We start from the raw sequence: 15,350 nt of genomic DNA, 5'->3' as shown, positions 1-15,350 counted from the left end.
CTGCATGACAACACTTGTTATTTCCTGAGCTGTGCTGTGTCAACAAGGCACACATCAATCATCTGCAGATGACTGGTTACTTTTCCAAATGTATCTCTTGTCTTCCTCCTAAAACTTCCATATTGTATTGTAACATTATAAAAACACAACTTCGCCCAAAAACTGACGACTCTTCTTAACACACCGTCAATTTACTCAAGTATTTAACATATACTTTATCTCTGAACACACAGTTACTAACTGCTTTTTCTATACATAATATAACACAGATGGGAAGTACATTATCACAATAATTAGCTCACTATATCAGAGAGGTGTAATAGAGGTGTAATTATGACTGTATAACAGAAGCCGTGTAAACTAAAAATTACTAATAAGTTGAAAACTAGCACTAGTTGTACTACGATTTTGAAGGCAAAGATATCCTCGGAAATGTGAAAATAAATAGAAGGAAATTCAGGCAGAAAACAGTAATGTATACAAGGCAGGTATGTGCATCCCAACAGTCCATGCCAGTGACTTTCCCAACAGCAACAGGACAGCTACTAAAAGTATCTTACAGCATGAACTGCTTTGCAATATCAGTCTGATAAAGCAAGAAGAAAACATGCAGCCAAGCAATATTTACATTCATGATATCTGTACTTAAAAGCTGTACCTACATTTTTCATATTCTATCATTAATAATGTGCTGATTTTCTCCACTATCTTCCTTTCCATTGCATGGCTACACAGTACTTTGCCCATCTGATGTGTGTGGTTTTCATAAACATTTCTTCTTTCATTATATAAAAAATTCTAGCCTCTGATAATATTAAGGTACAGTAAGTGCTAAGAATATCATGCAGTGTAGTGTGTTAAGTAGTACGAATGGAATAGCAATACTAATAATAATCTTCTCGATGTTTATTCAAAATTTTCTGTAAAGGCATTCATTAAAACACTTTTTAACAACTCTTCAGAATCTCTTCTAACAGTGCAAAAACAAAAAGGCTTTTACTACACTCCATGTTCCAGCCATTCCTAGCCTGGTTGTCAACACTGGAGTGAACACTACACTGGGCCACTGTTTTTCTTCTATCTACTAGAATTTCTATCTCAGACAACAATCATTCTCTTCTTAACATAAATGTTATGTTTGCTTCATGCCACTTATAATTAACACTATAGTAACTACATTACCTCATCATCCGTGAACAGACATGAAAATCAACATTTAATCTTCTATGTGCATGCTGCAGGTAGACACAGCAGATGATGCTACTGGCTGGAGTGACACACACACACACACACACACACACACACACACACACACACACACAGTTTCTTCCCAGTGTATGTCACATCACCACCCGCCTTCATGTGCACACCAGTTAAGTGTCAGAGCTACACCAAAATGTTAAGTAGAATATCTAGCATTTTTCAGAGGGGAATCCCACAAGCTGAAGATGCATATAAATTGGCAATTATCTGTAAAGATGTCTCCCACAGAAATCTCTGTTGCAATACTCAATAATTGTGTGGATTACTTCCTCTATTAGTAATGTAGCACTGGTTCTGTTTTACAGTTTAAAATGGCACCTGCATTTCACCTCAAGGCCATGGTACAGTTTTATATTTCATTATTTGGGAAAGAAAGTTATAACTCAAAAACTCTTTTTTTTTCCAAACCAAAATTTATTTGTACAGGAAACAGCCTATCAAACTATTTTTCTACATAGTTGTCACCACTGCACATACATTTCTCATAGCAAGGAAACAACTTTTCTATGCCCTCTTCACAGAATGATGCCACTAGTAGAGACAGTCACTGCTGAACACTGCGTTTTGTGTCATTACCACCGTCAAAGCACCTTCCTTTAAAATCAAGCTTCATGGTCAAGAACAAGTGGTAGTTACAAGGTGCGAGATTGAGACTGTACAGTTGATTATCATACTGTTCCCAACCAAATTGTTGAATAATGTTTTGAGCAACACCAACAGAATGAGGACATGCATTTTTATGAAGCAACGTAACACCATGACTGAGCATCCACACTGTACAAGTCTGATTTCACACATTCTGACAACCACTTCTTGAACTTTTAAGTATGATTTTGGAGGAATGTGCTTTGACAGTGATGATGACACAAAAACCGTTCAGCAGTGGCTGTCTTCACTGGCGGCATCTTTCTACGAAGAGAGCACAGAAGAGATGGTTTCTTGCCATGAAGAATGTCTGAACAATGGTGGCGACTATGTAGAAAAAAGATTAAGACAAGCTGGGTCTTGTAATAAATTTTGGTTTGAAAAATGTTTGAGTTTTCTTCCGAAACGGTACTAACTTTCTGGGTATGTCTCATACTTTGATTTTACTGGTCACTGGAGGTACTGGTTAAACCAAAATTAGCACAGATGCTAGAGTGTTATTCCTTGCACACTAACAGAACAAAAATATCTAACAAAATTTCATCCCATGTATATTTCCAGTAGAAAGCTGAACTCAAACAAAGGCAATTTGGCAATACTGTGACCACAGGTTCAAGTACCTTGAATCCATACTCTGTAATTTGCACTGCCAACTTTGTGCAGTGGGCAGTTTTGCGTCACAAAGATCAAATTTTATTCTGGTTCTAGGCATTTTATTTTCATCATTTTCTCTGCATGATATATCGGGCTTCTTAATTGTTATATTAACAATTACAGCAGGTCTTTTAGGATACATGCACAACTGTCCAGCATTAACATAATTTGGTGTACAATCTTTTATATTATTCCACATTCAACTGTGTATTTTGGCTTTAAACTTTTACTCTGTTCCCCTCCATGCAATCTGTTTCCATTATATCCCTGCTATCAGTGCACTCAATTAGTACCAACTATCTGGCTTACTGCTGTCATGCTTGAAACATTTCTCTAAGACACTACATTACCAGTAGGTTTAGCAACCCCTTCACAGGTTACATTACAGTACTCCGGCAACATATGTCCAAGAACTGGTAGTGCACTTGTATGCTCCTTGTGACTGGTTGATGCAGCTAGTAACTAAATGTTTGTTAATGCAGGGAGGTCACTTCAAGCATCTGCTCTGGAGAGTATACAGGGTAGCCAGAAACAGTCTGAAAAGCTTTCAGGGTAGTTTGGGCTCAGAAATAATTGTTAAGAAAAAGAAATTCAATACATTGCACCACCTCCGTGTTCATTAGTACTGAAGTTGGCCAAATTGTTTGGTTTCCTAAAACCAAACAAGAGAGCGATACAAAAATCGGACATAGGATTGTAAGGATGGAACCTGAGCTAAAGGCCGAGCAGCCTCGTACACCATTATCTACACTATGACAACAAATGACACTAATTAGATGTCAGGCTACTTTAATTGGTGCATGCAATGGCTCGATTAACTTCACTGCTAATTAACTCAGAAATTGTGCACTGCATTGAATTTTTATTTCTCAGCACAACCTACCCAGCAACACCCTTACAAGCTTTTCACACTGTGTCTGACTACACATTCTGTGACAGACATGTTGTCATCGAGTATGCAAAATATCGGTATTACAAGATACCGATGTTATGGAACATAGTGCGTTTAACATATTCACATTGGCATATTTTGTAGTCATTCCTGACTCAGCAAATTTATTTTTAAGCTGATTATTACTCTTCATGATTATTTTAGACTAATGACTTATGTTCAATCCAAACAAAAGTCTAGTTTTACGATACATATACTTTAAGCAAGTGTGTGTGTGTGTGTGTGTGTGTGTGTGTGTGTTACAACACTATTGGCAAGATTTAAAAAAATTACACAAAGACCTGGTACTGAATGGCTTTGAGTATTCTACTGGGAAACACTACCCAGTGCACTAACTGAGCACACAGGTATGCATTATTGACTTAAGGAACCCTTTTTTTTATTACAATATTTCCAAATTGCCTTTCTTTCAAGTCCATTTTTTTACAAAAGATATGCATTTTGTTATAAATTTTTATACTGTTAATATGCAATGAATCTAACAGTGACTCCCAAGTGTTCTATTTGTTCATCCTCAATTGTTGTTGTTGTCTTCAGTCCTGAGACTGGTTTGATGCAGCTCTCTAAATATGCAGAACTATATCATTTTTTACTAAATTTGCTTCCTGTTGCTGTCTGTCTGATAAACAACAGTGATAACTGATGAAGTGGTCATGGAAGCAAAAGAGAGATCTTTCAGCAGTTATCAAATTATTATCTTTGTTTTGAGAAAGTTTCCCTTTTTCTTTAAGTCCCAGTGGATTTTCACATTGCAGCGAGTACCATGTGACTAGCTATGATAATATATTGAGATCATTTTCACAGCATTTGGCTTGATAAGACTGTAAATTGAAAGTCATTCCACAAAGTCTAAAGCTGGATAGTATCTTATTAACATATGCAACATTTGGAAATATAGAAAAGAAAAGTTATGGTGCAGAACACAAAAGTGTGATGGATGAGTAGAACTAGGCTAATCAGGCACATATTTAAAACTCACAAATACTGCATCTACATAGTTACATGATAATTGTGAAAGTGTGCTCACAAGGAATTAACATATATTGTTGCATCAATTTACAGTGAACTGTATCCCTGGAACTGAATGAATTTACAAATTCGGCATAAATTAAACAAAAAGAAAAAGAAAACTACCTTGATATTAATGTGTTCAAGAAAAGGTGAAGGGAAATGTAACAACTTGCATCACAGTTTATTCTACATATGTGGTACAGAAATAAAACAAGCAAATAAACTTTAAATAGTAATATTTTTATTTCATCCTTGTACAGACTGCAACTTGACCTGAAGGATGGGTCCACACATTGTTTAAAAGATTAAAAACAGCCATTAGTATAGAAATCTGGATAAATGTGACATCCCTGTGGCAGTAAAGAAGTAAGCAGTAATATCAGAGACTGGTTTCCCCATACTAATGACTGACAGGCTGCCTTCCAACTCAATGAAGAAAGATTTTAATGATGAGTAAAAATTACAACACAAGTTGGTTTTGCTGACAATGGCCTGACGTGAAAAGTTCTTCACCTACAAAGATGTTTTCTGGCACACTTTAAGACCTTTGTTTCCTGGCACACTTAAAACTTTACACAACCTAGTTCTGTAGGCAAGTTCTGGACAGAAAAATTTACTGAAAGCTGTGAACCCATCTCAGCTAACATATCTTGAAAAACAGTATTTAAACAGTTTCCTAGTGGCCAATAAGTTCGGTGAATGTCATGTCAAGGTCATCACATATGTACTTGTACTTCTCCTTCTCGTGTACCAACTCATCTGCAAAGAAATTGACAACAGAATAGATATCAAAGAAATAAGAGAAAATATTCCTTTAGCAATGAACATTGCATTTGCCAATGGATTCTAATATGGCACAGCAAAATTTGTCATTTTTCCTTTATCAGTACTGACTACAAAGCAGTGCTTCATTACAAAACAAAGCTTGCAAAAGCACTACATAGGAAAAGCAACTGGAACTACTAGCAGGCTGATACTGGTAACCAGTTAACCAAGAAGCCATTTCATTTTACGTGTCCTCTACCAAACTAGTCCTAATTTCAAAACAGGACAAAAATGGGGAAAAAATGCTAGTTCAATGATTGACTAACAGATGATGCAAGCATTGAAATTTACAAATGTACATTATACAGGCATTCAATATACAGTTCTCCAATTTGTGACAATAGTCCATGTTGTCCCTACCTTTTTAAACTCTCGAGACACACAAAGTTATGAAACAATAATGCATAAAAAATGTTACAACTGAAGTTACAATACAAGAATAGTTTCAAAAATAAAAAGTTTAAAAGGAATCCAAAAACTTCTAGATTACAAAAATAATAATCATCTTGTTTGATAGAGGCTTTACTTCTAATTCTGTTCGTAGGAACACTAGTACATAAAACTGTGTCATTCACTGTTCTAGGATAATGGGTTAGAATGATTCTAAAATACAAAGCAATTTCTGGATGCAGGCAGCCATAGACTGTGTGATGTAAATGGTGATTTTGTGAAGTAGCAGTAGCAGTACAGTATTGATGGCACACACCGAAACCGCCCAACACTGCCTGTCATTAATTGTTCATAAGATTAATTCTACGAAGGCAGAATCCAAATCGTCACCAATTATCTTGTATTTCTCCTTCTCTATCACCAGCTCATCTGCAAAGTGGAACAAATATAAATTAAGATATACAATGATGCAATGTGATAAAAATGGAGACCACCTGAAGTATTTTAGACACTTTAATAATTCTTATTACCCCCAAGTTTGATAGTAACTGTGGGAATTTAGGAAGGGCAAATGGATAATTGATTTAGGAGAAGGTGAATAAACATACACAAAAGAGAAAAATTAAAAACATGCTGTTTTAATGCACTGACACTCTACAACAACTCAAATTAATTGCACAAACAGGAGCTGCTTTTGTGCAGCTGTTTGCTTCTATTGAGAAATTAGGACGTGACTGGAATAAGCTAAAATCAACAGTGCAAAATTTATAAAATAACCATGCTAATATTAAACATTTTTATTACCCAACACTGTTAGATATACAACATAACTATGATAAAATTTACAAATTAATACTAATTTAACACAATAAATAAGCATATGAAGATGAGGCAGTATAACAGTTTCATTTCACATATCATCCAGTTTTCTTTATTTAAAAAATGCAAATAATGATACATTCAGCAACAAAAATATAAAACTCTTCATACTGTGTTATAGTTTTAGTGTCATCTACAAAAATTAAATATTACTTAAAAGTACTAGGGAGCAAAATAATAATAAAAACATCCATGCAATTTAGGCATTCATGCAAAACAGGAATTTTGCTCTGGATATGAAGTGTAACACCATAGAAGTACCAGTATTGTACTTTGTCTTTTGAAGAATAGGAAGGCACTACAGATTCATTGTTTCTTTAACAATACTGTGCTTTCGATTACAAAAATGTTGGCAGTAAACTGTTTTTATCACTGTCAACACATTGCAGGAAAAAATGAAAGCTTGTTATTTAGTAAGGTACTGTACTATTATTTGCACAACTATTACATAGAAAACTGTAATAAATATTTATCTTCCCCAGCAGTTGCTTATGCTTATTTACAGTTTCATACTCAGACAGTAATCAATCAATATGGCTACTGCAGAAGCACACTTAACACACCAAACTAGATTTATTGATTATTAACTATCATTTCAATGATGTCACACTGTGCTGTTTGAAACACTCATCAATAAATTGATTTAAGCAAACCATTTGGGCAACACTATATCTGACTAACCACATAGAACGATAGAAAAATCTGTAGCACCAATAATGTTGACTTGAACACAATATAAATGCTTACATAAAGTACTTTGAGAATTGTGTCCAATTCCAGTTCACAATGCGCTAGTAGCATCTCACTACATCTCTCAATACCTCAATTTTCATATTAATACCAACAAACCACTACTGCATTCTGGAATGTAATGGAGAATGAATATTTGTGCCACAGGCCCTACTTCAAACTATCTGAACAGAACAAAAAAGAAATAAAAAGTAATACACTGGAAGTAGTTCAGTTTTGAAGTGATGAATGTTTCAATTTGTGGGCTTGGGGAAAGTAGGGACTTTTTCATCAAACCTGGGGATTTCTGAGCACGCAACACGATTAAGTCATCTTAATGCCACAGTAGGGCGCAGGATTACATATTCTGAATATCATGCAAGGTTGCCTCCATCTCTTCCTGCAGCAGTTTATTCTTCTCTTTCTCAGCCAATAGGTCATCTGTAAACAGTGGGTTTGATGTTCACTCACACACGTGTACACAAACACAAATTATTAATAAGTCAGTGTCAAACACAGTTAGAACATATTTAGTATCGTGAATTAAATTACATTTAACAGGATGATTAAAAGGTAGTGAAGGACGTCAGTTCCTCATATTTTAACATTTTCCTTGTCTTAATAAAAATGTTGTCTAGTTTCTTACTTGCAAGAAATTTTCCCATCAAGAGAAAGCAAATTGTCTAGAATCTCATTTGTTCTTAAGACTTTATAGACTGTAGCACTGGCTGAGGACCTGGAACTGTGTTTTGCCCCTTTTGAAATCTTAGCAAAATATCACACTGCAAAAAAACAGTCTAAAGCTTTTATTTCACAAACTGCATTGATCTATTTAGCAATTGCAGAATCTATGAATATAAATTCAGCACTGCTATTAGTTATTTTGTCCCTCACAATGACAAATACTTAATCATGAACAATTTCTGGCATTTGTTAAATTTATTCTCTACTGAAATTAACACACGAACTGAAATGAAAATAAGAAGCAATGAAGAAACAACTTTATTCTGTTGCCTATCGATATTACTAACAACACAGTTGTTTATGATGTGGGAATTTTACATTCCACAATGTACTTGATGGGGCCGTAAAAATTACACACAGGAAAAGGAATTAAAGTTGTATGGAGATATGAACATGGAAACTTAAGGTGAACAAAGTTTAGACATGCCAAAAATAGTACCACACATTAGCAACACAGATCTGAAAATAAACAACAAATTTCAGTGGTGACAGTTGGATTCCAACTTCCTTCATTCTCCTGTTTTAACCATCTTCAGCTAACTTAAATAAAAATTTTAAATTTACAAAGTTAATTCTGAACTTCAACACAGAAAACAATTCTAAGCTTCACACACACACACACACACACACACACACACACACACACACACACAGCAAGAACAAAATTATGTTCTGATAACAGTTGATAAGATACAAATTTCAATAATTTAACAGTTTACCTTTGTATGTAAGAACTTTCTTTTAGTAACTTGTTTCACAAGTAATTGATAAGTAATTTTTGTTAATAGCAGATTCATCTTTCGCATGGCCTAGGTGTTGCCGAAGCTTCTAAATCCCTATATTTTTCCTATGGTACTGAGAGCTAGCAATAAAATATTTATTACAGCAAGGTATTAAATTTCTGCCTTACGCAAGCGCATCTATGTATAATGAGCACCATCAATAAATAACATTGTATTGTACCAATCCAGCTTTGTTTTACAATTGTGAGCCTGTACCTATTCATTCATTATTGCTTCAGCTAACACAGTGTAAAGTTGTGCTGTCATACATCAAGTGAGCAGCAGTGATATACAATAAACAGTGGGCCAAGTGAGAAAAATTTACGGTCTGTGCAAGAAAATTACCCAGATTCTAAGCAAGCGGCACTATCCCACAATGAGGCAGTTGTCTGCGAAATAATTAATCTAATAAGGGGTTGGCTGGAATCTGATGCAACTACACAGTTTAATGCTTTGAGTGGGTCATTACTGTGTGATAACACTTACATGCGGCGACACACTCATATGAGAGTATGTTATTAGTGTTAAATTAAACAGTAATTTAACTCTTAATATGTGTGCTTTATCATTGTTTAATTAAACTGACTTGTTCATATATGTATGCCTTGGCAACATAAAGACAGCTATTCTTCACATGTGAAGAAAATAATAATAATTCTGTATGTCTCAATGGCCGGGCACAAGTCTTAATTGAATACCATTTTGGTGGCTCTCATGTGCTCTCGAGCCGACAGCCCCCAGAGCCACTCACCCATCCAAATACGAACTGGGTTCAATGATGCTAACTTTGGTGAATGGTTAAGAACCTGTGAATCCAACACGATATGGCCACTGGCTTTAAATGTATTTAATGAATGTTGCTTCCTCACCATAGTGTATTACCCAAAGCTGAGCTAACACATTGGGGTAATCGTGTTCCTACACGGAGAAGTGCTGAAACAGCAATAATGCAATCTCATAAAACCAACTTGTACACATACTCTTACGGGAAGGCTTTTGTTCTTGCACCTCCTTTCACATATATTTGTGTTTCTCTATCATCTGCCAGGAACAGTATAACTGTAGAACCCAACCAATGCCTTACTGCAGCAAGACATCCAAGATTCTGTCACAGATTACTGCTAAAGAGTATTTGTGGTCTGTCGGATATACGGTATTCCCTCTTGCCGCCCCCCCCCCCCCCCCCCCCGAAGATGAAAATGGACGCACATACAAATTCTATCTTTAGTCAGATAATAACTCTTAATTACCCACTATGGCACTTCAGATGTCTATCATGTTTAAGGTGTTACTTCTTTACAAAATCTTCATTGGTGTGTTCAATAGAATTGCTTGTACCCACATATAAATGCAAATGTTCTAATGTAACCTCACAACATTTAACAACACTTTATACATGTTTCAGTGTTTTCAGAACTAATTTACATTGCTCACTGATTTAAATAACTGTATACAAACTGTATCATTTGAAATCATCGTCCAATTTGTATCTTTTAATCAACTGCACCAAGAATTAATGTCACCATTAATTGCACATCAGCATGCTTGTTAGAAACCATGATGCAGAATATTATAAGACTGTGGGATTCTAGAACAAATACATTTCATTTCAGGAAACTACTGCCTATGCATTATGTGCTCAGAATTCTAAACAAAAATACTTTGCAATTGCTCAAAAAATACAGAAAAATTTACTATTGCAATTCAACAGAAGCGAAATAATTACTTACAATAGTGCAGCAAAATTTCTGTGCCTTAATAAAACTCAAAACAACATTATATTTAAATCAAATACAGAAATTTTTGAAAAGTGAACTAAACCTCTTTTGAGTATCTCTGAAATGGACTATCACATGAAATGCCTGATATTTACAGTAACACTATTCCAAATATCCTATTTTTCTGCCAGAACTGTCAAGGAAAACTTTTAGATGCAAACCTTTCATTACTGAACTTTTGCTAAAGAACTGTTCTCTTTCTGAAATATATATATAGCAAAACGTCAAACCATATCAAGAAAGCTCTAGCATATAAGTAATCCTTCTAACATTCGAGAGTAAACCAGAAAGGAAGAAAGAAAATGGAAATTGTGTTTATGCTTCTTTAGAATGTTATTTTTTTCTGAGCTACAATGTTATGTGAAAATAACACACTGTTGACTTTCAACAAAGGAAGGAAGAATATCAGATTTTCTGTGACAGTATTTTAGGAGATTTTCTTTCTGCAAGGAATTAAAACAATTAAGGGCTATTTACTTCATAATTAACCAGAAACTGTTTAGCAGTAGAAGTCGAGCTGAAACTACTACACAAGTAAAATCCTTTTAAGTGGCACTGTTTTTCCAACATACATGGTGGTCTATATGGGGACACCTACTTTTAAAGGTATTTTCTTTCTTTCTCTCCTTGCCTTGAGACAACTCTGGCACACCTGAAGACTATATCTGTATTTCAAAATAAATTCCAAACATGTGAACGAGTACTTACCCTCAAGCCTGTCGACCTCCTTCTGCAACTTCTGCACTGACCTTTCAGCAAACTCAGCTCTGGCTTCAGCCTGAGAATTTAAACAATGGAAATTTCACACAATTAGAAATAAATTTTAAGAGCAAGAATGAACAAGTAACATTCAATGAAACATTCCCAAATTTATTTAGAATCTAAACTTCCAGAGCTGTTGAGTATATAAGAGATAAAAAGTCTGAATGGGAAAGGTTCTGCATGTTTGTAGATAAACATATACCAAATAGCAGTTCAGTTTGTAGTGAAGCTTTCCTACATCTGATGCCATTTTTCATTGATTCAGCCACTAAGAATCAAATAAGGAGAATTTACAATTTCAAAGAATCTGAACTACTACAGTGAGAAACTGCTAACCACAAATGCAATTGTGTTCTTTCCATTACTGTGCTTGACCTTCATTTGAATTACTTTACAAATGTTAAATTTAATTTTAACAGAACTGTTATTAAGTATGACGAGAATTCCCAAATAAATGTGTTTTTACCTGCAACCTTTTTTTTAAACACTAAAACTGATGTTTTTGTTTGGCACTAATCACAGATTTAATTCTTGTATGTTAATTCATTTAAATCCATTTTTTTCAGTACTAATAATAATGGCAGCAAAACAAGGTGTTTATGTTGTGTTGTTGATCTCGCTGCACTTCATTTTTTAATTTTACTTTAAACGATACTCAGTGACATCCAATTTTCTCAACTTAATAAGCTATGCTATTTGTTTACTTTCCAGCATGCAATGAAATTTCTTACATATTTTAGTGCTGTTTGATATTTGTATTTGATTATATTTAACATCCCTCTCAATAAGACCAGTGATTTTGCAATTTACTGTAACAGCACCGATTTGCACTACAGAACTATCTTTCTCTGAAACTAAGTCTCCTCTCCCCACAAAATATTTTTGATTCTCCCCACTAAATAGTTTTGACTATTTGTTGTTAGGTCAGCAACAAAATCTACTTCATACAGGCTACTTTAAGCCCTGTTCAAGGCCTTATTTTGGCAATTTCTCCACAAACAGCTTGTTGTACAACCAGTATCACAGTTAGCACAACTTAATATTTTCGAGGCTGCCACAATGTGTAAAGAAAATTAAGGTGACAAAACTTGTATGACATATCTTTTTTTAACTGATTTCAATTTGCAGATTAGAACATACAATTTTAATACACAAAACATATACTACGGACTGCTTATTTGGAAACTCCAAATATGGGAAATACTACACAAACTGGAATGATGTTCATATTTCATGCACTTAAGTACAGAACAGTTAGGGAATTTTGCAAACAAATTTTTTTTCAAACATGTTTGCTGATACACAATGAGCACTTGGCTCTTACAGTAATAAAATGACACAGTCTCTTAAATGAGTAGTTTGCATACATATTTTGAATAGGGTCTGACTGAAAACATGAAGCTTAATTAAACCACACCTGCCACTCATAACAGAGAAAAGAAAAATTAATAATGGAGTAGATTTGCAACATGTGTTGTTTGGAAAGGGCCACTCAAAAGTACTGATCATACTTAAACACCATTGTTTTTGCTCAATACAAAGATTGTTCTAAGCTCCACACCCGTTTACAAGACATAGTCCAACTAATGATGTATTCAATTTCCTTCCACTGACTTAGCCAGTTAGTTACAGAGGTAAGAGGAGGGTACACAGTTTAATTTATATTCAGATCACATTGTACACTAGGTTACAATGTTACACGAGGGAAAGGTGGGTGAGGAATCCTGCGATCAAATGAACTCTGCCTTTAGACCACACATTTCATTCTAAGAATATTAAGTCACAGCAGCCAGAGACTGCAGTCGTGTGTACGTTGCGTTTCCATGGTTGTGTGTAATCTATTTCTGATGAAGGCATTGCTTGCTGATAGCTCACTTTCTGACAGACTTTTTGCTGTGCCTCTCCACATGTTAGCAGCTCCACTATATGGTGAGTATCATAATATTGTTACATTCCAAGTCTATATTACAGTTTACCTTTTAAAATTATATAGCTGTAAATAGCTGGCTGCAACGTATGTACACACATTTACAAAGAACTACATTATATTGAAGTAGTGTAAATATATCTAACTGTATCTTCAATAATTCATCTAATTAAAAGTAGTATGATATATCAATTAATGTGTGTTGTCCTCCTCCCTCCTCTCCCCCCCCCCCCCCCCCCACACACACACACACAAAACACACAGTAAGTTATTAATTGTTGCACTTACAGACTACAATAATTAGTCCAACAATAAAAATATTTTCGGTGATATTAGGGCAGAACTTATCTGATCATGCATAATTTTATGTGAACAAGTAAAGGAAGTAAAGCGTCTGCATGCTAACATTAGTTAAAAGTACTCATCCACACAATTTACCAAAAATTTGGACACACACACACACACACACACACACACACACACACACACACACACACACAGACAGAGAGAGAGAGAGAGAGAGAGAGAGAGAGAGAGAGAGAGAGACGTCACCAACCTTACCAGATGAAGCTGTGAAGCTGTAGCAAGGAGAAATACTCCCAAATTAGGTGCTACCAAGAAAGACAATTTTTAAATTTGATATTTCTAAGCAATATCAGCAAGTACAGTATGCACGATTCATCCTCAGTGCATGGCTATTTATTCAATCTAGAGTGCTGATAAATTTAATGTCAACTGGGTTACACAGTACTGTATTGGTTCGAAGGGGATGGGTCAACTGTGCTAACAGCAACACAATTTTAAGCAAATACTAAAGGGCCCTTTACAACTCACCACTACTCAAATTGTAGTGAAAACAATTTGTTCTGTTTATATGAGGATCACAATTCAGTCAGTCCCTCCTCTTAACAATACTAATATCACAGCAAAAAATTTTTTGTTTTGTTTTTAAGGTCAGACTACTAATTACTACATACTTCTAATCAATTTGTTTAAATGGTACTTGCAGATAAACCTAGAGAAACTAAAAACCCAAATAAAAATATTTACAGTGCCTCCCTGAGTTAATTCTAAAATGAGCCTATTATTCCCAGTAGCAATGATTAACTCCAACATTGATGTTTTAAAAAAGGCTAGAAAATAGCTAAGTGAGTAAGCTGCCCACCACCAACTGTAATTGAAAATATTCCGTAGAAGCTTGTCTCCAGTTTGACAGGATAAAAATGTACTGTTTCCATAAAGTTACCTCTTTCAAAGATCCAGAAAGGGCTTTCACCTGCTCCTCAAACGTCTCTTCACGCTGTGTCGCCTAGGAAATGTGACAGAGGAAGCAAAGGCATCAGGCAAAAGCTAAACACTCTGCATTAAAAAGACGTTCACATGTTAAAATAAATACACAAAAAAGATCACAGGCACACTGCAAACTACGGTTATGACAACCATGCTTGGATCTAGCTCGACACAAATAACCGTCGTGCTATACCTCCTTTAGCCTGTTGTTCAGGTTCTTAATCTGTTGCTTATACTCCTCCTCACGCTGGTTTGCCTATTGTTATCAATGGAAACAAAAGTCATATCATTCATAAGTCTCAAAATTAAATTGTTTACTATCATTTATTGGACAAAGAAAATCAACAAGAACATACTTTTAAGCTTTCTCTGAGGCTCCATACTATCCAGATGCTTTCTCTCTGCTTTACTATGAAATGCTGTATTACTATACATTACATCTATAATGAAAATAATTCTTATGTTGCAGGTACGAATGCTTTGACTGGTGTGCAGATAATTTTTCATGGCAAGTTCTTCAAATAAAAGAAACACTGATGGAACTGGATATTTATGAAAGGTTCTGTTTCAGTGTGAACTTGCAATCAGTCCTAAAAATTTTCTCCTCTAAGAACATCTGAATCTAAGCGTATGAAGCCTCTAACTGCACTCACTAAAGTATATAAATATTTACAAACTTGATCCATGTAACAGTCATAAAATACTTTTAAAAATCAGTC

At 35.0% G+C, this 15,350-nt stretch overlaps 1 protein-coding gene across 1 annotated transcript in view; it reads right to left on the bottom strand.

Annotated features, from left to right (window-relative positions):
• Positions 1 to 4,744: 4,744 nt before the first annotated feature.
• The window catches only part of LOC124623190 (tropomyosin), a gene marked incomplete in the record, with an annotated part of 138,467 nt that continues 127,861 nt past the window's right edge, over positions 4,745 to 15,350 (bottom strand). The window contains 3 exon segments of the mRNA XM_047148996.1: positions 4,745 to 6,169; positions 11,361 to 11,430; positions 14,825 to 14,887. Coding sequence (XP_047004952.1) covers positions 6,090 to 6,169; positions 11,361 to 11,430; positions 14,825 to 14,887 — 213 coding nt within the window.

The sequence above is a fragment of the Schistocerca americana genome, chromosome 7 (genome assembly GCF_021461395.2).
Source record: "Schistocerca americana isolate TAMUIC-IGC-003095 chromosome 7, iqSchAmer2.1, whole genome shotgun sequence".
In the NCBI taxonomy this organism is placed as follows: Eukaryota; Metazoa; Arthropoda; class Insecta; order Orthoptera; family Acrididae; genus Schistocerca; species Schistocerca americana.
The sequence above is the reverse complement of the archived record's forward strand: the minus strand, read 5'-3'. Positions and strand labels throughout refer to the sequence as shown.